Source organism: Tribolium castaneum, chromosome 10 (assembly GCF_031307605.1).
Source record: "Tribolium castaneum strain GA2 chromosome 10, icTriCast1.1, whole genome shotgun sequence".
NCBI classification, from domain to species: Eukaryota; Metazoa; Arthropoda; class Insecta; order Coleoptera; family Tenebrionidae; genus Tribolium; species Tribolium castaneum.
Genome location: NC_087403.1, coordinates 6,725,307 through 6,748,030, shown reverse-complemented (window position 1 = coordinate 6,748,030; position 22,724 = coordinate 6,725,307). Strand labels below are relative to the sequence as shown.

The 22,724-nt window shown below is 37.0% G+C and overlaps 5 protein-coding genes across 5 annotated transcripts; 2 read left to right on the top strand and 3 right to left on the bottom strand.

Moving 5' to 3' along the window:
- Window positions 1-67: 67 nt before the first annotated feature.
- bib (big brain) lies at window positions 68-3,612 on the top strand. The gene is made up of 4 exons (XM_963689.4): window positions 68-739; window positions 838-964; window positions 2,127-2,331; window positions 2,386-3,612. Exons 1-4 carry the CDS (start codon window positions 406-408, stop codon window positions 3,391-3,393), a joined length of 1,674 nt encoding a protein of 557 aa, XP_968782.1. The 5' UTR covers window positions 68-405; the 3' UTR covers window positions 3,394-3,612.
- Window positions 3,613-6,014: 2,402 nt separating this feature from the next.
- LOC107398715 (uncharacterized) lies at window positions 6,015-6,550 on the bottom strand. The gene is made up of 2 exons (XM_015983868.2): window positions 6,434-6,550; window positions 6,015-6,389 (listed from the first exon to the last, which is right to left on the bottom strand). The coding sequence occupies exons 1-2, from the start codon at window positions 6,523-6,525 to the stop codon at window positions 6,071-6,073; spliced, it is 411 nt and encodes a 136-aa protein (XP_015839354.1). The 5' UTR covers window positions 6,526-6,550; the 3' UTR covers window positions 6,015-6,070.
- A 3,655-nt stretch (window positions 6,551-10,205) lies between these two features.
- LOC103314670 (hypothetical protein) lies at window positions 10,206-11,017 on the bottom strand. Its single transcript, XM_008201249.3, has 2 exons — window positions 10,704-11,017; window positions 10,206-10,654 (listed from the first exon to the last, which is right to left on the bottom strand). The coding sequence occupies exons 1-2, from the start codon at window positions 10,784-10,786 to the stop codon at window positions 10,336-10,338; spliced, it is 402 nt and encodes a 133-aa protein (XP_008199471.1). The 5' UTR covers window positions 10,787-11,017; the 3' UTR covers window positions 10,206-10,335.
- Window positions 11,018-11,612: 595 nt separating this feature from the next.
- LOC657524 (uncharacterized protein) lies at window positions 11,613-12,856 on the top strand. Its single transcript, XM_008201137.3, has 4 exons — window positions 11,613-12,045; window positions 12,094-12,229; window positions 12,275-12,401; window positions 12,451-12,856. Exons 1-4 carry the CDS (start codon window positions 11,826-11,828, stop codon window positions 12,757-12,759), a joined length of 792 nt encoding a protein of 263 aa, XP_008199359.1. The 5' UTR covers window positions 11,613-11,825; the 3' UTR covers window positions 12,760-12,856.
- Window positions 12,847-17,928, bottom strand: LOC657601 (lysine-specific demethylase 7B). Its single transcript, XM_964052.4, has 13 exons — window positions 17,745-17,928; window positions 17,588-17,673; window positions 17,122-17,542; window positions 16,780-17,071; window positions 16,590-16,735; window positions 16,341-16,542; window positions 15,272-15,481; window positions 15,014-15,219; window positions 14,785-14,969; window positions 14,076-14,187; window positions 13,854-14,029; window positions 13,586-13,800; window positions 12,847-13,541 (listed from the first exon to the last, which is right to left on the bottom strand). Exons 1-13 carry the CDS (start codon window positions 17,834-17,836, stop codon window positions 13,359-13,361), a joined length of 2,526 nt encoding a protein of 841 aa, XP_969145.1. The 5' UTR covers window positions 17,837-17,928; the 3' UTR covers window positions 12,847-13,358.
- Window positions 17,929-22,724: the final 4,796 nt, after the last annotated feature.

Sequence of the window (22,724 nt, the reverse complement as noted above, 5' to 3'; positions counted from 1 at the left end):
TTTCAGTTTACTTCCAGAGAAATAAAAAACTAATAATTCTTCTAACTTTATTAATAAAAAAGCAGTTGCATTTATGCAATTTTTGCGTTAGTGGCATGCTTGATGTGCATTTGTGCACATCTAGAGTTTCAAATGGTGTATGATAACAGTGATAATACGATAAAATGAAGTGCGTCTGCAGTCCGCTGTCCGGACCGAAAAATGGTGTCCCGCGTGGGGAAGGGATGGCGGATCCGCTTGTAATTGGTGATGATCCTGGGAGGGGGAATTCACCATGTGGTCGGTCGAATGCAATGTGCGAAGAGAGGTTTCTTCGGAAATGTCCCGTCGGTCCATCGGCACCGTTCTTTAAATTAAACCTCGTCCCTTTTTCCAAAAATGAACACTTAGTGCAATATTTCGAGTATGGCAGAGGAACGCGTTAATTTATCTAGTGAGCCGAGCATAGACTACCACATAGTGACACTTTTCGAAAAGTTGGAAGCTTTAAGAAATGATAAGCCGAACTCGCAGTTTACTTCAAAATTGTCAATTAAAGTCGAGGTCCGCACTTTGGAATTTTGGAGATCGGTCATCTCCGAGTGCATAGCGTCTTTTGTTTACGTGTTTGTGGTGTGCGGTGCAAAGGCAGGTGCTTTTGACGGAGGTTCGGCAACTACCTCTTTGGGAGTTCTTTCAACAGCACTGGCAGCTGGCTTTGCAATGATATCGTTAACACAGTGCTTCGGACACATCTCTGGTCAGTGAACAAATGAATACGCCAATTAAAAACGTCCCGTCAATTAAATGCAATTCGTTCAAGAATTGAGCGTAATTAAAGTAAATAAACCGTTTCAGGGGCGCACATAAACCCGGCCGTGAGTCTGGCCATGGGCATTACGAAGAATATTTCGCTTCTGCGGACGACAATGTTCATTGTCGCACAATGCGGGGGTGCGATCGCCGGCGCCGCTTTCCTCTACGGGTGAGTTTTGCCCAGAAATTGCCAAAGGCATAAGACAAATTCCCGTAATTATAATTTTTGTCCCTTTCGACCGAAATTATCTTCGGAAAGATAGCGGATTGTATAGCTTGAAGGTCCACGTCTGAATACCGACCCAACCATCTGTCAAGACGGTCGAGTATCACCTGCCTTTTTCAGCTGTTGCCTTAGCATTCTTTCTCCGGCGTTAGCGCACCCACAAATAGCTCATGATTGATCCTAAAATTTCGTAACAAAGTTTCAAATTTGATTCGCCGGTTTGACAACAAGGCTCAAGGCTGGAATGTAATTCGTGAGCAGCTGCCTTAAATTTTGACCTGATCTCAGGTAAATTATTGTAAGTTCAGGTAAACGGCCTAATGTTACACTGGCCGCTCTGAACGAATGGATTTCTCATTGAAGGGGATCACAGACTAACATGCGGCAACAATTACGGAGGTTCAATGTGACCCTTCCTGAAACCGCATTTGGTTAGTTGAAGTGTGACAATATACTTTAATTCGCATACAACGGCGTGATTATTGTTCGTTAACCCCAATCGTATATTATAAATAAGTCTGCACTTGTTCTGCACTCTCGTGGGATTTGCGCATTGTTGCTGTGTTTTTTAGGGGATCGGGTGTTCAATAAGCCGTATCTATCCGGCGAACAATCTTTATTTATTAAATTAGACAGTTGTCAAGCTGCTTCCTTTGCGTTTATTTCGAACTTCTCAAAAGTCCGATGTTCGAAAGCTCGCAGCATTGTTGTCTCTCTTCCTGTTGTACAAGCCGTCTTTGTTCAGAGATGAGGTTCTTCAGCTTGCAGCACGTGTCCCTCGGGCCCCAACCACCTGGCATTTTTTCACCATTACTGGGTATTTCCTTTCCATTTTTATCTCCACGCCAGGGATGCCGATGCTTTATTCGAGGGTTGACATCTCCGAACACTTGTTAATGCACAAAAATAAACCATAATTATACTTGAGCCGATTTTTTATCGAACATATGCTAGACACATGGGCCACTTTTTGTGTTCCTCGGATGAAAACACCGATAAGTGTGAGATTGCCTTGAGCTGGGCCAAATCCCGCGAAATGAGCCGAGATATTGAATTTTTCCGCCGCCGATTATTAAAAACCCAACAAAATAATTTTTCATTTCAGCGTATCCATTCCGCGAACTCAGGAGGATCTCCCGATGTCCCTGCCGATAAAAGATGGGCCTTGGGAGAGGTTCGGGAACGAGTTTATTCTGACTTTCGTGGTGGTTTTGGCCTATTTCGTCTCAATGGACGCCCAAAGGAGGTGGATGGGCATGTCGGCGATTACGATCGGAGCCACGTACTCCGCTTGCTCGTTCGTTTCGCCGGTAAATACAATAATAACGGATCAAAGGGATTCATTAATCATTTTTTGAATTTAGATGCCGCACTTGAACCCAGCGCGTTCGCTGGGGCCGTCCTTTGTTTTGAAAAAATGGGACAACCACTGGGTTTATTGGCTGGGGCCCATAATTGGCGGCGTGGCAGCTGGGTTAATCCACGAGTACATTTTCAACTCGAAGCGCTCGAAACGCCAAAACAGCTCGAGTGACGGCGACTCGTCCAGCATCCAGTCGGATGAGGACACTTACGACGACCTCGACAAACCCAATGCCCCAAAATACCAGGAATCGACTTACAACTCCTACAGAGCCGGCGCTCCGAACGGCCCCACCGGTTATTGTCCGAGTTTGACATCGGCCAGTCTATATTCAACACCTGCCACAAAATTAGAACGGGTTGAGTCTCTCTACGGAGGGACAAGGTCGCTGTATTGTAAATCGCCTCCACTCACTAGAGCCAATTTAAACCGCTCGCAGTCGGTTTACACGAAAAACAGCGGCGGCCCTCGGGACATCCTCCCGAAGCCCGGTCCCCTGGTCCCCACGCAGTCGCTACATTCGATAAAACTGAACCAACAAACGCACGTTCATAACCAGAACTTGCAAAATCAGCTCCAACAGCGCTCCGAAAGCGTGTATGGGGTGAGGGGAAACCCGCCGGGGAGCCTCTCGCGGCCCGAAACCGAGAAAAGCGCCTATCCCAGTAAAAATAGCGCGCCGAATAGTGAAGAGAGCAAAAAGAACTCGAAGATAAACAGGCCGGAGTCGATGTACGGGATTATGAGTTTGCAGCGTAGGGGACAGTCGGCCCAGTCGGACGACTCGAGCTACGGGTCCTATCATGGACCAGCTCCGAGGAACAACACGTATCATTCCAACACTTCGGGTTTCCAGAATAAGGCCGGAAGCGTGGCGAGTTATGTGAGCAGGAACGCCGGGTCCGCGGAGGGGAGACCGCCCCCTTCGGCAAACCAGCTCCTCACCACCACAGGAAACCCGACCAATTCGTACCATCACCACCAACACTCGCCCTCGTCTCAATATTAATACTGCGAGCATTGAGATTACCGTTTGTACAGCATTTACAAGTTTCGATGTATCCAAAGAATAGCCGATAGTTTTTTAGATTAGGCTTACGTGTAAGTAGGTATATGTATTATGGTTATACTTTACGATAGGTACATAGAAAAGTGTTCTTGTTTAGCCAGTAGTTTATTTATAAACAGGACTGAAACCGACATGTCTCCAATAAAACGTTTTTGAAAATATCGTCTTTTTTTCCGGGCGGTGAAAATCGATTGATACGTTGTTCGTTGATCTTTAGCCTCTTTAACTCGAATCGGGAAGTCAATTGAGACCTAATTTCGTATTCAGTGCAGTGGCGTAGAGGTTTACGACATCACGAAACAATAATAAACAATCTCGATTGTAAAGAATAAAAATGATGGAACAGATGATCCAGGAAAACACTATTTTTTCAAATGTGTTTCTAAGCCGACAGATGGCGCCGAATTTATTTTTTTAACCATACTAAAAAATATACCAAAGAGACGATTTTTTTTGTTAATCATTGATTACAAATGTATTTTTGTTTATTTCATTTAAAATCAAAGCTACAGCTTTCTAGGAAATTAATTTTTTTGATGATTTTTTTATACCAATAGCTCGATATTTTTAAAAATAACTGTGACTTTAAGACTTCTTTAAAGATTTTTTAAATTATGTTTCTCAACAATGTACCACTGAGCTGGTGCGCCAGTTTTTGAGCGCCCTGTATGATTAATGATTACTTAGATAGAGAAATGCAAAAAAACTTTATTAGGTCCCATTATGTAGTATTCAATTTTTTTGAAAAAAATTTTATCCACCAATAGGCTTTTAAAGATATTTGATTTTTTTGAAATAAACTTGTAAACGAACGGCTGGATGATTTTACACAAGCGCTCATACGATATCAGCTCTGGTTGCTTTCATATGGTATAGGTTATTATTTCAAAATAATGACTCACCCTATATAAATTACAGGCGGTATTTTCTATTAATGCAGGGGGAATTTTTGTGGGAGTGAAAGAACAGAAATAAATTTAATTTTTTTTATTCAAAAGTGAACACATTTTTGACATTTTGTAACGAATACAAAAATTTAAAAAATTAACAACTCAATGCCTTCCCGAGATTTCTCTCCGCTTCGAGTCTGTTACGACGGCGGACACTGTGGTTTGGTTCAGAACGAGCCTCCTCCAGCTGTCTCTGCTCGTCGATGCCGTTTTGAATGTTAATAAAGTCATCCAAAAGGAGCATGTAATCGGCAGTTCTGTTATAAACATCTTCGTGGAGAAATTTCTCATTGTAGAATCGTCTCGTAGCAGCGACGATGCAACCTTGCCTCAGTTCGTCGTTATTTTTGCAAATTTCGTAGTTCATACGGTCCCTTGCAGCGAAATTGAGGAGCTCATCTGTGCCTTGCTGACTGTAAAAAATAAGAAACAATGAAATAAAAAAAGGAGTAAATTTTTGGCATTTTATTTACTGACCGCAAAATCACCAACAGATGAAAACGCATTATTTTAACGTGGTCCTCATCGTCTTCAAAATATTTGGCACAGACACATCCCATTTTGCGTGCTTTTATTTGCACCAACAATGCGCATATAAGAAATGTAACTCATACTCCTGGTAAAACGCCTTAATTGATAAAGAAGCAATGAAAAATATTTAATCTGAACAAAATGGCAACAATTACGTGTTCCCGGAAAATTCGTAATAAACAAATTAGCTACGCTAGGCCCAAAATTTTTTTTGACGAAAAATATTTTGCTTTATTGATTTGGTCCGGCGAACTTTTATAATTTATATATCGATAATCGTAATAATTGCCACTTAAAATTGTCAAAACACTTTCAAAATGTTAATGCGTTTGATATGGACACGAGACTTTTGGGGAAAAAGTAAAAAAAATCGTATATTTTTTATAATTGCCAGATAGTGGAAACCGGAGTTTGAGCTAGACAAGCGTTTTGCATTTTTTTTAAGATAAAAATTACACATCTCAAAAATGATCTTGCGCAGGCGAATTTCCCGGATTATTTTGGGATATTGTCGGTTCCGGGACGCTTGGTGTGTTTTCCGGGCACCCGAAGAAAAACACCGACTACTAGATCGGCTTGGATCGGCACCGGACAGCACTATGATTCATTCGTTAATGTTGCGCTAAAATTAAAAAAATGTTTTTTTATGAAGAAATTGAAGAAAAAAACTGATTTTAGGGAGAAAATGAGGCAAACACAATGAAAATGAGCCACTGTGCTTTATCACTCGCTACTTTTTTAGTGTAAGCTAGATGAAATGACCAGAGAGATTTGGGAAAAATTATTAGGAAATTTATTTCGCACCCGGCAAACCCTGACTTAGTTCAAGGTCAGAGCTCGGAAAGTCTTTAAATAGTTCGATATAAATTCTTATCGATTTCAAATACCTCTGGAGGTAATCACTTGGAAGCCTCTATAATTTAAAAAAATGACTCAATCTGTAAAAATTCCTGATTATTGTTATGATTTTTGTAAGTTTTATCAATGGGGAAAGCGCCAAGCAACTGGGGTGAGGGTTGATTTATAAAAAGACCGATAATGAATCAGTTCCCTTTATAGAAAATAGAGATAAACATATTTTTTATAAACATTGTAATAAATACGTATATTAAATATTATAAATATTATATTATAAATCAAAAACTCATGGCCCTCCCTCGCTTTCTCTCCGACTGCTGTTGGATAAGACGGCGGACGCTGGAGCCGCAGTCAAAACGATCCTCCTCCACTCGTTTCTGCTCGTCAATGGAATTTTGGAGCTGAATGAAATCCTCCAAGAGACGCACATAAGGGGCAGTCTTGTTGCAAACCTCTTCGTATCGAAACTTCTCAAAATAGTATCTTCTAGAGGCGGCCAGCATGCACGCCTTCCTGAGAACTTCGTCATTTTTGCAAATTTCGTAATTCTGGTCGTCTTTAGTAGCGTAATTGAGAAGTTCAGCTGGGCCTTCCTCACTGTAAAAAATTAATAACCGTTCTTTCCCATTTTGTTTACTTACCGCAAAACCATCAACAGATGAAGACGAATGTGTTCGGTGTCGTACTCAACCTCCACATCTTCTTCAAATTGCTTGCCACAAAAATTACCCATTTCGCAGACTTGGACGTGTGTGTAGGTCAATAATCGAATAAAAAATGATACTCTATTTGTTGCATAACGTTTTAATTGATAAAGAAGTTATGAAAAATATTTAATCTGACAAAATGCCAGCGATTATGCATTTTTCGCCGAAGACGAGTAATAAAGAATTTTTTGATTAGGAACCACGTCAAATTATTGCACCCAACCCCGTATGGTGGGGTTTGTTAAAGATCACTCTTAATTTTACCCCTATAATCAAAAAAATATTGTTACAAGATTTGTCGGGAAAATTTGATACTTTGCGCTATTACAGCATGTTTAGTTTTTTCATAATCGCCGATTGAAAGTAGAAATATTAATTTTGGATTGCGAGGGTGGATTGAAAAATTCGCGCGATTAGGAAGAAAGAATCCTTTGAGGGTATTAGTCATGGCTTCAATATCTGGGATTCTACCGCACAACTTTCCACACAACACATCGGCTAGCTCTTTCATTAAATGCGTTGAAGAAGGACAAATGCATCAAATCAAACTATTTCTTAGTTTTGGATCGAGTTACAAGTATAATTTTCTGTTTATTATTTGACTGATTATTTTTACTTTTGGGGAAAGTCAATTACATATTTAAAAATTTTAATTTAATCTATTTAATTATATCTACTTTCTCCTCATTTGCAAATAAATTTTTAGTAAATGTAGATTTTTCATAAATCAGGGATTTATCTGAATCCCTGAAGGATCTGAATTTAGAGGATTTTTTTCTTTGTCGTACTTTATTGTTTTACTATTTGCGTCCTCTACAATCGTCATAGTTCTTCGAAGCGACGGCGACGTCGCTTCTGCACTTTTCTAAACTTTGCGTTATATCTCTGAACCAATCCAGATGAGCAATGATATTTCTGGCAAAAAGCTTTATTTTCCATGTTTTTTAAATAAATAAAATTTTTCATTATGAAAAAGCTCTATTTTTCCGACCTAAAAGCATATACCGACAGTGGAAATCGAAGATTCGAACCGTAGAGGAAGAAACTTGTGGAGGGAGCATAAGCCAGAAACCGTGGTCTATGAAATGTAATGTTGGTTGCTTTAAAAAAAATTTCAGGCTCATTATTACTTGTGAACCATTCTGTATAGTATGTAATGTTGATTTGTTTAAAAAGTTTGTGTTAAAATATCTGCAAAAGACGGTCAGTACCTAGGCCTGGTGGCCTAGTGGTATAAGCGCCATTTACGACCGGGGGGTCGAGTGTAACAATTTTTCTATGAAAAAAAGTGAAAAAAAAAGGTAGGTGAAACAACACGTAAACAAAAATAAGGGATTGAGAGAACACATAGACGTATAAACGTAAAGCGGAGCATAAAACAAAGAGAAATAAGAAAATAATGCGGCAAGAGGTAAAAGTACGTAAAGGCGCCAAATTGTAAACGTAAGAGCACATCCCAATAAAAAGAAAATACCTTTTGTTTTGAGAGAAAAAAAGATGAACGTAAAGGTGAAACATAACTCCACACTTTATCGTTGAATCCTTAGATGACTTACTTCTCAAATTTAAAAAAAAATAAACGAAAATATTTGATTTATGGCGGAAATGTGTCGATTTATTTTTTACGAGATTTATGTTAAAAATTTTAAGTTTTTGAGTATTCTGTCACAAAATACATAAATAAACGTATTTTGTTTATTTCATAATTGGCAAATAGAGCAATATAGGAGTATATATTGAGTATATCTCGAAACCTCGATGTCCCGCATTTTTAGTGACCACAGATATTTCGACTTATATAGGTATAATTGTAAATAGAATTCGACATTTTTATATACATCTGGTAAAAATATATTTAGGACTGGTTTATAGAATAGAATTAATTTAATCCACAATCAAAATGTATGAATAACTGGTCACGTGACCAAATTGAACCAATTTAATTGGACTATTTGCGTTGTTAACTTTTAATAAATAATTTAATAAATTTAATAAAATTTTTATAGACCGGCCCTTAATCTTTGATAGAAGCTGGACATAAAGACATAGAGATAAAGGGTGTGAATAAAAGTTTTTGTAAACGGTATTATAAAAATAAAAAAATCTCAAAAAATAAAAAGATTGTCAAAGATCAAAATTATTTAAAAAGAGCAAATGGCACTACCATTTGATAATAGTTTTTTGATGGTTTAATTTTTATGTATAAAATATTAAAAAAAAATTATGCTTTTAATGCTTTTATTCATTAAAATTATGACTCACCCTGTAAAAATTCTGTGAAAAAACTCATTTTTTCAGATTTAAAAAGCATATACCTACAGTGGAAATAAATGATTCGAACCGTGGAGGAAGAAACTTGTGGAGGGAGCATAAGCGAGAAACCGTAGTCTATGAAATGTAATGTTGGTTGCTTTAAAAATAAAATTTAAGCTCACTATTAATTGTGAACCATTCTATATAATTTGTAATGTAGATTTGTTTAAAAAGTTTGTGTTAAAATATCTGCAAAAGACGGTCAGTACCTGGGGCCTGGTGGCCTAGTGGTATAAGCGCCACTTAGGACCGGGGTGTCGGGTGTTCGAACCCGGATCAGGTGTAACAATTTTTCTATGAAAAAAAGTGTAGAAAAGGTAAGTGAAACAACACGTAAACAAAAATAAGAAATTGGGAGAACACATAGACGTATAAACGTAAAGCGGAGCAGAAAACAGAGAGAAATAAGAAAATAATGCGGCAAGAGGTAAAAAAAAGTACGTTAAGGCGTCAAATTGTAAACGTAAGAGCACATTTTAATAAAGGGAAAATACCTTTTGTTTTGAGAGAAAAAGAGATGAACGTCTTTACGTTTACCTTTGTAAAACATAACTCAAAACTTTATCGTTGAATCCTTAGATGACTTGCTTTTTAAATTATAAAAAAAAATTAAACGAAAATATTTAATTTATGGCGGAAATGTGGCGATAATAGTTTGAATATTTTTTATTTGTTGTTTATTTTTTACGAGATTTATGTTAAAATTCGGCAAAATTATAAGTTTTTGAGTATTCTCTCACAAAATACATAAATAAACGTACTTTGTATATTTTATAATTGGCAAATAAAGCAATATAGGAGTATATATTGAGTATATCTCGAAACCTCGATGTCCCGAATTTTTAGTGGCCACAGATATTTCGACTTACATAGGTATAATTGTAAATAGAATTCGATAATTTTATATACATCTGGTAAAAATATACTTTGGACTGGTTTATAGCATAGAATTAATGTAATTCACAACCAAAATGTATGAATAACTGATCACGTGACCAAATTGAACCAATTTAATTGGACTATTTGCGTTGTTAACTTTTAATAAATAATTTAATAAATTTAATGAAGTTTTTATAGACCGGCCCTTAATCTTTGATAGAAGCTGGCCATAGAGATAAAGGGTGTAAATAATATAAAAGTTTTATGTGAACGGTATAATAAAAACTAAAAAATCTGGAAAAATAAAAAGATTGTCGAAGATCAAAATTATTTAAAAAGAGCAAATGGCACTACCATTTGATAATAGTTTTTTGATGGTTTAATCTTTATGTATAGAATATTTAAAAAATTTATGCTTTTAATGCTTTTATTCATTAAAATAATGACTCACCCTGTAAAAATTCTGTGAGTTTTAATTCAGGAATAATGTGGTGATTTATCGAAACAGCAAAAATAAACTCATGTCCTTTATTCAAAAATAATTACATTTTTATACATAATACGATAATAAGTAATACAAGTAATACAATAATAAGTAATACAAGATATTATGTAATTAATACATGGATACATAATACAAAAAATCATAAACTCACTGAACTCCCTTGATTTCCTTCCGATTCAAGTTTGTTCCGACGGCGGAGACTGGCAATGCGGTCAAAATGGCCCTCCTCCATTTGCCTCTCCTCCTCAATGGCATCTTGAATTTTCATAAACTCCTCCAAGAGAAGCACATACGGGGCAGTTTTCTTGTAAACATCTTCGTAGCGGAACTTCTCAAAATAGTATTTTCGAGACGCAGCCAAAATGCAGGCTTGCCTCAGTTCCTCTTCATTTTTACAAACGTCGTAGTTTTGGCGATCTCTCAACGCAAAACTGAGGACTTCTGCTGCGCCTTCGTCACTGTAAAGAAATTAATAACCGTTTTTTCTCATTTTATTTATCTACTCACTGTAAAATCATCAACAGATGAAGACGAGTTACTTCCAAGTTGTTCCTCTCATCGTCAAAGTGTTTAACACAGGAATTGCCCATTGCGCTGGCTTACAGGTGTTGATGCGACGGTAATCAAATAAAAAATGGAACGCATATTGGATAACGCTTAATTGATAAAGAAGGTATGAAAAATATTTAATCGGCGCAAAATGGCAACGGTTAATAGGTATTCCAAGAAGACGAAAAAATTAAATGGGTAAAGTCGAAAGTACCGCACCTCCTTAGGTGGTTCCTTAACCATATATACCTTAAATATAAAAATACAGGCCCAACAATTTATTTATTTTTTTACACCTGCCCCTCCCCATAACGCATAGTTGCGGAAAAAATTGCCAATTCCATTCAAATGACTTCGTTGAGATAACGATGCTTTCGTCATCGTACCAACCACCAGTTTTCAAAACGAAACCTACCACGTGCACATGCGCAAATTATTGCGTAATTTGAATCTGATTGGAGGAATCGCAGAAATAGAAATGATTTGATTGGTTTAAAATTTGTCAAAGAAATACGGTTGAACCTCTTACGTCGCAGTACCTGATGCTACAAATAGCGAGGTTTTGAGATATCGAATATCGTTTTTTTATACTCTGTATTGGTTTATTTGACAATTATAAAATTAACAAATCCAAGAAAATCACTTAAATTTACAAAATACATAAATAAACAATTTTTTTATTGATTTTGTAATCCTTAAATCTTAAAAATAAATAAAAAACCATTTATTATTGTTTATTATTTTATTGATATACAGCGATAGAAAGAGACAAACTACGCAATGGAACAATGGGGAAACCTATCTCCATCTTTATCTATCGAAGTATACTTTCTATTTACCGAACTATCAAATTCGAAACTTGCGTAATCTTTTTTTACTTAAACGGCAAGAGATTTAAGCAAATTCTAGCCCAGATTTATAAAATTATGGTTATTCCGTAATTTCAAATCCAAAAAATTAAGAATACACTTAGCGAAGTGGAAAATGTCACGTCATTCGCGTCCACCTATTATCTCTGCTCCAGTGGTGGGAATCGTCTGATCCCTATAAATTCAAATGTGAAATTTTGAGTTTTTCATCATGTTTTTCAATATGGACAATTCCAATGCAAAAAATAAGTACCAGACCCGCCAGGAGTATGTGGACAAGCTGAAACAGTGGCTGGATGAAGCTAGGTTATGGCATGGATTCTGTGCGAGCTTCCCTTACTACACAAATTTGCAAAACCAGACAGAAAACAGTACTTGGAATGTGGCTTATTTAAACCGACACAGTAATAGGAGGAATCTGAACGTTCCAGGTAGATATTACACAACTCATGGTGCCTTTGCCACCAACAGTGTTGCAGTTTTCCAGCCAGGTATTCACGAATTTGTGATACCGCCCCTATGGAAACGAATCGTGGCCGAATTCCTAGATTTCCTAATCCTTTTGTTAATAAAAATGGTTGTAACGTTTGTGATAATTGAATGTTTTTATGTCCTGTAAGTACTACCCCCAGGTTTGCGCACCTGACTTGCAGTTTTCAGAAGCATAGAAAACTACCGGTTTGACTCGTTTAAGAAGAACCTACAGGACCCTAAAATCGCCATGCAGATGTCCGTCGAAATATTGACTCTGGAGCTGCTCCACCGCTTCATAGTGTGTTGCTATGAGGTGAACTGAATTTGAAACTGGCCGCTTTATTTGATTCGGGAAATTTCAGGTTTATTGGCTTAAAGGGGGCTCGTGTGCCACCCCGGGGAAGAAATACATGGGTCTCATGGTAATACAAGTTGAGAATATTACCCCAGTGCCGGGGCAGTCGGACGACGTTGTGAGAGTGAGCCCGTGTTTGCCGCTCGGCATCCAAAAGGCCATCATTCGGGCGATTTTAAAAAACGTGTTCCTGGGCGTCATGTTGCCCATGTGCTTTACTCTGTATGTGTTTCGGTTTAACCGCACCGGTTACGACGCAATGAGCAACAGCTTGGTTGTAGAATGCAATCCGCAAATTCAGTTTCACGTTCAGTGAAGAAGCATTTTTCATAAAACACTTTTATTACTGCTAAAAAATTACATATCTTTCTTTAGAAGTGCAAGAATAGGTAATAAAACAAACTTTGTGGAAATGTGTGTATTATCTTAATAACAATTCATTTTTAATTAATTCATGAATCCGTGATTATCCACTTACCGCGCAAGTGAGTGGATAAGGACGCATCAATTCGAAACTATGTTAAAATGCAAATTGATTTGCACGATCACAGAAATCAACAATATTTACATCGTGAATAATTACAAATAAAAATTCCCTGATTATCGTTCAATACTTTTACATAATTAAATTAACTGAGACTCGATATATACAATACCAACAAAACTAACCAATACAATACCATAGGACCTAATTAATGTTACTTTACCATAAGAATAAAATACTGACGAACAGCTAGTACCACCATGGCACTGAGTATTGAAAACGAAACCACAATTTATGGACCAGTAGGAAAAATTAACTATGACGGAGTAAATTTGCCTAACGAAACGTAACGATAACAATAAATAATAGTTCTCTGCGGACCTTCCTGAACACGTAAGAATCAACCAAATCAAACTAACACAGAGTTATTATCAATGCATCATTTTGTGGATTTTCAAGATCTTCCCCAGCCGTTGTTTGACCGTCTTCATGCCTTTCCGCGGCTTGGGAGTCGAGGCTGAAGAGCTGCTTCCCACCGCGACTGTGTTGGAAGCCGGGCTTTTAATCTCCAGTTTTTGCTTGATTTTTTTCCGCCGGTATTGTCGTTTCGGCGCCTGTAATAACAATCAGTAATTGTTTATCAGTAACCAGCAATTACTTTTTCGGGTGTTTCGTTGGCCCTTCTCGCAGCAGCGGCTTCTAGCACCTTCTCAACTGACTGTTTTTTTGTCCCTTCGCGGGCCGGTCTGTTCATTTTCGGCAGCAAAGGCCCGACTCTGGCCTTCGGGTTCCAGGCCTCGTCGATTTTCGAACGCCCTCGGGGTTTGAATATGTGGATATCCTCGTCGTCGGAATTATCCAAGGATGGGTAAACTAAAAAAGTGGCGGTTCGATTAAATTCGCTGGAAGGGTTTACGGGAAATTACTGTAATCTTCGTCCTGGTGGACGTTATTGAGGTTTCCGTCTTCTAAAGGCGGACTAGTGCTGTATTTGCGAACAGATCTGGCGTTGGCTTTGCCCGATTGTAGGTACGTTTGGCTGATTGAGAGCATTCCAGCGATCGCCTCTTGGGTAGAAGGCGAAGTTCGTCCGTTGTTGTCACTAGTTAAAAGATTACAAGACTGAAGGGTCTGGGAAATATACGTACGTTGTTGTAAGAGCAGAGGCTTTTAGTAGAGATTCGATCCCGTTTTTTGGCAAATCACCGTCGATGTCTATCACCGGATCTTTCCCTTTTTTCGCCTTCTCGTCGAAATTTGCTGAAGGGAATAACATATTTTAGAAACAACCAAATTCATTATGAATTGTAGTTTCAAACTTTTTGTGTAATAAAGTTTCTTAAAGAAAATTATGAATTGAAAAACAAATCATAAACTAACTTTTTTTTCAAAATAAAATTAACTAATATAATTTTTATACGAAATAGGCTTTCTCTATTTTTAACCTTGGAAAAAAAAGGTTTCATATCAGGTGTTCGTTTACCACGAATTAAAAATTTTGTTGTGATTAACACGTTCTGTAAGCCGGCGCTAAGTTTTTTATTAGTTTTGCAATTGTCATGAAAAAGGAACCAAAATTATTTATTTAATTTAACCAGAAGAAAATCCTAACCGGAATAAATACATTCAATAAAATTTTGTACAGTCTAAACTAAAAAATATTAACAGATTTTTTTAAATCACGTAATTGTTTTCCAAAGAAATTACAAATTACGCACGTTTGCTTACGTATCAAGCCGGGGCTGTTGTGATTGGCTATTTCTACATTTAGCTCCTCTTATATCATTCAGATTTTTTTATTTTGAACAAGAACATCTTAGTTTTTTTTAACAGTGCGCCTACTTTGATCGCACGTACCTGGAAATTTGAATTTGGCCGAACTTTGCTTTTTACTTTTTTTTGGCGGCGGATTCTCGTCGATTGTAAAATTAAAGCAGTCTTCATCTCTATCACTTTCATCATGGAAATCATATACAGATTTGAAATCAAACTGTTCTTCTGGAATGTCGTCAGCGTGGCTGTGTGGCAGAATATCCTTAGATCTGCAACTCAATTAAAACCACGTTATGACAAAAGTAGCAATTACCCTAATTTGAATTTTAAGACGGCACCGCCCCGATGTATGGCTGTTGTTTGTTCGGGACGCGAAAATTGGGGCGATAGCCAACTTTGCTCCTCTACATTAATTCGTTGCTCCATAAAATTTGGTCGATCGTATGGATAAGTCACTGGTTTCGGAAGCGATAATTTCAGGGGGGGTTGGCGGGCGTAATCTTTCGTTTCTGATATAAACTGGAAGCGAAATTAGTAACAATAATTACAACACTACAATCATTGTCATTACATCTTGAGCAGAGGATTTAGGCGAGAGGGAATAATCGACGAAATCCCGGTTTATTGGTCGTCGCCTCTTCCGTTTTGACTCACGTTCCGGTTTCGGCGGATTTAGCTGATTAATAATTCGCTCCGCATGTCGTATTTCGCGCGACATGTCTTTCAACAACTGGACTGGATTTATAGTGTACGGGATTTGATCCCTCACACTTGTGTTGTACTGAAACCAAAGAATTTTTGGCTTTAAGGCTGAACTATACGTCTGAACGCAAATCTTGAAATAAAATTTTTATAAAAAGTTATAAACAAAATGTTTTTTTACAGTTTACTTAAACCATTTCCTCACAGATTGTATTTTGTACTTAAAACTCGATTGATCAATTTTTCTATAAAAAAAGTTCAAATCGCAGAAAACAATATCGTAACTCTCTGAGGGCTTTTTTCGTAGCTAGATATACATAAATTTGAAAAAAAATATAGAAGAAATAAATAAAATAAAAAATCTTTTGGCCATTTTATTATTTTTTTTTATAAAAAAATATGTAATTTTTGGATAAATTTTATTAGGGTCACATGACTTACAATGTAGTCCGGTTATAACGAACTCCGAAAATGCATCAAAATCAGGTCATAATACCCGGAGTTCGCTTTAAGCGGTAAATGAAGACAAGTTTTTTTAGCAGATATATTTACATATGAAACAAGACGAAATAAATAAATAAATTTAGTTCGTTGTAAGCGGGTTCGCTATAAAAAATCCGTGTCATTTAAAAATAAATTGAAAAAAAAATTAAATTTTTTGGTCATTTTATTTTTTATTAAATAATTGTAATTTTTTGCTTATTTTTATTAGGGGTCTTCTATAAGACTTATTTATGATACTGTATTTTTTTCAAGCCATTTGAACCTTAGATTTTACCACAACATTAAAATTATTAAGCTGTAACCCGTTAAAACTTAACTAAAAGACCAGAGGCCATGTTTTAACATCCAGTTGTAAAAAAAAACATTTTATTCATGAGTTTTGAGTTTCCCCGCTTGGACAGTATAGTTCTACCTTAAGTTCCGTCACAACTTACGTCTTTCTCCGAATTCCACTGTTTCAAAGTTATTAGCAAGGTCTTAAGTCCGACCAGTAAATGATTGGGACATTTCCTGTCCTCACTGTTGAGTTCCGAGATTTTTTTTAGCAAATGCGAGGCGGCAAACCAATTGATTAGTTCAAAGTTCGGGTACCTGTACTTGGCGTCCGTTTTCACCTTTTTCTCTATATCATAAACACTAGAAAAAAATTAGTTCCGGGCGTTTTGGTGGATTACGTAACTTACGCCAGCTGCATGGGTATGTTCAAGCTTTGTAGGAAATTTCCCCCGAAAACGAGTGAATCAATCGGTGTTAAAACGGCATGAATCCACCCTGTGGGGATCATCATCGTTTGTCCTTGCCTCAGAATGCATTTGTAGCACCGATCGACCTAAAACAACCAATAAATCGTTGTCTTGTGGACGAACGACTCACTTGATCGCCGAAAAACGTTTCGCTCTGGTTGCTTGAAGTCATCCACTGTTGGTAGAGGGTTAAATTGGCGGGGGTTGGTCTTATGAGATAGAAGATTTTCTCGCCCCTTAGGACGTGGTACCAAACACTGGTGCCCCCGAAGTCGATGTGAAAATCGGTGTAGGAGTCCTTGACACTCATGAGACAGTATTTCTGGACTTGGGGCCGCTCGAGGGGGAAATCGCGGGGCCAGACGATGTTCGCCCAGTCCAGCTTGCGGGCGATTGAGGGGGCTTCCACCAAAGGCGCTAAGCTACAATGCCACGAATACTAACGTATTGCCTCAAAACGTAGATACTTTACGCTGTCTTTGAGAACTCCAAACTGACCACGTTGAAGACGCGCGTTCTGTTCAGACTATTGTAGTATTCGACGTAATCCCGCAGCTTCATCTTGATGTTACATTGTCTCGTAACGTCGATTACGTCGATTTCCATGTCCCCGCCCACGTACGACTCCACGTCGTAGAGACTGAAGTTGTCAGGGGGGAGGGTCATGTCCAGGCCGTCCTTGCCGTCGACCACAATGGGGTTGTTGAAACCTTGCTGTTGAAGCAGCGTTTCCGTAATCTGCTGACCTCTCATGTGCACGACAACCTCGCCTTCGCTTGCGAAATGCCTGGCCAGCAGCTCTCTGATGAACACCCCAGTGCCCGTCTGCACGGGCTTGGTGGTGGCGTCCTCGTCCCAATAGTCATGTCTATGCCAGTTACGGTACGGTTTATCTGGAACAGCCGTTCTGACTCAGTTTCAACCACCGGAGCACTTACAAATCGAGGGCCCGAAGATTGGAGCGCACTTGGGACAGTGGTACTTGTCGATTTCTATGGCTAAATGTTCTTGAAAGTTACAACAACTGCAAGAATGAAAGTAAGGTGAGATTAGCCACTGAAACAAAAACAGCAAACAGGTGAGTGGCGGCCTTACCTGCTGTGGAACCAGTCTTTGCAGGCATCACATTGTATCATAAATATATTAGGATCGTAAGGCTGACCACACAAACAATATGAAGCTTCCATTATAAAATATTATTTTGTAAACTGCTTGTGTAAACTAACCAAACTAACAACCATACTAACATTGTGATTATGTCATTATTTTACAAATGATAAGGAAGTTAGAGGTTTCTACAGTAACGCGTTGTTTACTGTCAACGGGAGCGTGGCACTACCGAACACTAGGTGTCAGCGTAGTTACAGTTTTCTGATTTCGGTATTAGACGCTACTCGACCTGAGATGTCGCCCCAGATGTATTTCAGAGTTTGCGTCTTGACTAAATAGGCCAAAATAAATGTTCCTTCTTATTGATTTCTCAAAATGAGCCTCAGCCTCAATGAAATTTCCTACATAACCATCCATAGGGGCGGGAGCGTCGAATTGCACATAAATAATTCTATAATTTAACTTATAGACACAATAATCTGTTGTTAATAATTAAAAAAAAAGATTATTGGAATAAGAATTAAAAATTCCAGGATAATTTTTAAACTGGAGATATTTTTTACAATTTTTTTAAACAAAACATTATTTAAGCTAGAGAAAAAAAATATATTTTTTATATTTAATTAATTAACATTATTTTTTGGCTAAAATTTATCTTTTTTTTTCTTTTTTTTTAATTCTCTGACTAAAATCGCATAGGCAGATAACAAACAAATAAGTAAATAAAACCTACATATGTGGATTATGGATATGGTATTCAAGTGCAGAGTACAAAGGAAAAACAAGGAATATTAAATTCTCTTTATTCTGAGAAAAACAGTTTTTTAGTTTAACTTATAATATTGTACTATTTGACAGTTTATAAATAAAATTTTATTGCTTTAATACATTTTTTGTAGTACCTTATAAGGATTTTTTGGTAGGAAGAACGTTAACCTATTTTCTTATTTTCTTTTACCTATAGGTATTTATTTATTCTACACATAGCTATAATACGGTATATTTCTTGATTTGGTTATTTTTTATCGTACTCGACATAATAAAATGGTTTTTGATGATTTTATTCTACCGGTGAAAAATTAATTCCAAGAATTTACCAATATCTTTCTTAACTAAAGAGAAGTAGATAAATAAACAAGCTCTAAACAAAAAATATTGACTTTCTCATCAGTTTTTTCCAGCAGGCAATCAATAGATCTTAATTTTTCTTACCAGATAACGTTATTTATTTAAATTTTTCCATGATTTTTTCTTTAGTTACTTTTTATTTTATATTTTTATTTATATTTTATGTATATCTATGTTAGTTTTTTTGTTTTTTAACTTTTGGCTTTGTTTGAACTAAATCTCGCAAAATAAGCAGGCTCAAATCAGATTTTGACTTATATCAGTTTCTTTATGCAAATTTTTATTTGCAGGCGTTCATTTAAAATATCACATTTCTTAAAACCTTTATAATAAGTGAATAATTTTTTTGCATTTAATAACCAAAGGTTCGAAGGGTCTTCTAGATTTTTCAGGATTGTCATTTGTCAAATTGCAAGGCTACCATGATTTCTTTGAAAATATTGACAAAAAAAATGATTATAACACAGTATTTTAAATGGCGATAAAAAAAATATCGATTTTTAAACGATAAACTTGTGCTTTTAATTAAAAGGAATGTTTGATTTATCTTCTATTTTCATTCAGGAAGTTAAAAATTTGATGGGAGACTGACAGAGTTACTTTACATAATTTACTAAGTTACAATAAATCAAAATTAAATATAAATTAATTTAATAAATAAATATAAATACTAAATTATATTTTTTTTAATAAATAAACTAGTTAAAAATTAAATAAAATGTTAAAATTGACAATTGTTATTCATTTTGCAAGGCCTACTAGATTAACGATGAAAATTACACAGTAAAATCCGTTTTTTTTGAGATTATTTCAAAAACTGTAAGAAACTGGTATAGGTCGTGTAGACAAAACTAACTAAAAATGTTGTTCTTTGGACTGTCGTTAAGAAAATATGGTCGTTCAATTTGAAAAAAATTGAGCTATAGCCGTTTTTTAATAACTGTCTTGAAAAAATCATATTAGCCTTAAATTTTGATAGTTTGCAATCGAATTGTTTGAACTTTTCGGACTTTTAGTTATTGAATATAAAAAATTATTCACTTATCGCAAGATTCAAGGGCTGTGATATTTTAAATAAACCCTTTCACATAAAAATTTTTACAAAAAAACTGACATAAAAAAGTACCAACAACGTGGGTAAATTTTACTCAGTTTAAGAAGGTAAATTCAAAAATGCAATGAAAATTTGTGGGAACTATTTAAAATTACAAAGTTGAATATAATTTATTTGAACTCAAAACAGTCGATTTAAATCGTATACACAATTTTAAAGATGTAGCTGTATTAGAAGTTAAAAAATTTCTAATGTAGACCTTAAAAATACCACTCCGTGGCTTGTTTATAGAGCACTGAGCTAGTTGAAGACCAATTAAATGTACGTTCAAAAATTATAAAAATCTAAACCTACAAACTCATTTTTTTCATAGTTTATTTATTAGTATAAGTGGTAGATGATTCCTTTTTTAATTATTCAGTTTCTAGCAACATACACGTGAACATTTGCGTATGTGTGTTAAGTATCGTAATTGGGCAAACTTTATTTGCAATGATATGAGAGGGTGGACTGATGGGTAAATAAGGAAGCGTCGTTTTGTGATGGTTGGCTGAAATAAATAGGTGTACCTAAGTAAACCGGTGAAAGTCATCTGTCCAAGGTGACGTGGAACCGAGAAAGCTGTGCGAAGATAAAATGAACGTTGTTTTTAATTATTGCCGGGAGATTAAAACATGCAGCTAAAATGCAAAGGATATTACCCCATTTATAACGCTATAAAGGAGAAAACTTCCTCCTTAGAAGTTGCCAACATAGTCAGTCGACAAATTATAATCTCATTTTTGTGCTTCTCGTAACGTAACAACTTGTCTAAACCCCGGATTTGAGTGATTACGAATTTGTTAGATCTAAATAGGCGCTGTTCTTTCGATCCCGCCTAGCGGTCAGGTAATCTTCCGCTAATGGTCGCGCTGCGGAGGACGTCAACGGGATAAGTGGCTTATTAATTCGCTAAGCTGACCGGTGTCCCTGTCTCAAGCTTGTTACCAAGTAACAATACGCGAACGGCATGTATCCACTTTAATCACCTTAAACCCTTAACGGGAATTTCAATTTACACGGTCCTATATCTCGAATTTAGCGATTTTCGGGGCGGAATGAAATTCTAAGAGTCGGGTGGGCGCGAGTATGACGATCGCAAGTGGATAAGTGGTTTTGGTTGTAGGTTCCGCGATCCATTTGTATGGATTGACCGGTAGAAGGAACCCCGGATGCAACAGCAATGGACCATGAACCACTCGCTAGTTCCTTTAAATGGCACATCAGGAAATGATCGGTCACCCGTTCCGCTCACGCCAGGAGCCGAATAACCTGCCTCAAAATTCTAAATAACTCTATTAATTGCCACTAATTTCCAATTACAGTGGGGCTGTGGCGGATTGCGTGCATTATTAGAAACAGACTAGTTGGTCGTGTAATGTAATGGTGGTAACACTTGTGGGAAATCGAAAGGTTTCTTGTAAACACTGTGGTGTAGCATAAATGAGGCTCAATTAGGGCTAGCGCCGATGGAAGACGTAATGACGGATATCTAAGCAACGTTGCGCTAATTGTCTCCTGTATAATTGTCACCAGTTTGCAGGTAGCAGGTGCGGCGGCGATTTCGGCGCTGGTATTTATTTACTTGCAAAATTGTTTATTGAGACTTTCAGGAGCTCGCTCGTCCCATCCTTTCAGCGAAAGCTCTTGTCACGAGTACATAAGATTAATACTAGGCTTTGTTTATCCTATGTAAATGCTATTAGCGCATTTACTACGCTTAAAGGCTGTGTGCTTCAGCATTTATTTACTGCAGGCTGATATCCAAATACATAATGAAATAGCGTGCAATTTATCACGGATTGCTTGCTAATCGACGTGCCCCTTGTAGCGCCGTTTTGCGAGTGCGAGTGCGACTGCCTGTCCAATTGTTAGCCCTACTCAAGGAAGGGTTAACATCTTGCCAGGAATTTGAAATAAATCCCTGCAGCCGCGCGGACTTTGTGGCTTTAATTGATTTAATTACATTGTGTTAATTAGGGCGGCTGTTTGGAGGCAATTGGATATAACGCTATAGTGCACGTTCCCGACTTAATTGCCGCATGCTGACATTATTAAAAATTTACTATAAGCAATTATCTAATACGCGTTTTTCATTAATCTTGTGAGAAAATAGCGCAAAGGAATTATGAGTCAGCCCGGCTCTAATTCGAATGGAAATTTAGCGGGTCGTGACGGTCCTCGCCGATTGGAAATGTTCTTGGAACAAGCAGACGAAACGGACTTCGATTAGGTAAATGAAGATTCAGGAAGAAGCCAGTGGCCGCCTTTAACTTGTATGTGTCGGGTTGCGGTAATAAATGACTCCAGATACGCCTTCAGTGTCCTTCCAATCTTTCATATTCCCCGGACTGTTTTAGCTATTTAGATATTTTAGTTTTGTCGCGTTTTGTTGCATTTTTGCCTGATTAAATTACTGCGGTTCATGACGCTGTAGTGTCCGGGCGAAAAAATCCACTAATTAAAACTATTTGAAGAATGCGAACGTGATGAATAGGCAACGCGTGAAGTGTGTAATTCAGAGCGTCGCCTGGAAATATTGCTAATCGGCAGGCTCTCGCTTCAATAAATCCAATAGCTTATCCACACCTATACTATGTATGTATTTTCAATTTCGTCATTGGCGTGGCCGCTTCCATCTCACATATTTATAATCAATTTAAAATGGACCGCAAGCTCGTAGCGATTTTGCAAATACTTCGGCGATCGTTCCTGACTTTTTGCGCTTTTTCGCTCAATTTCGA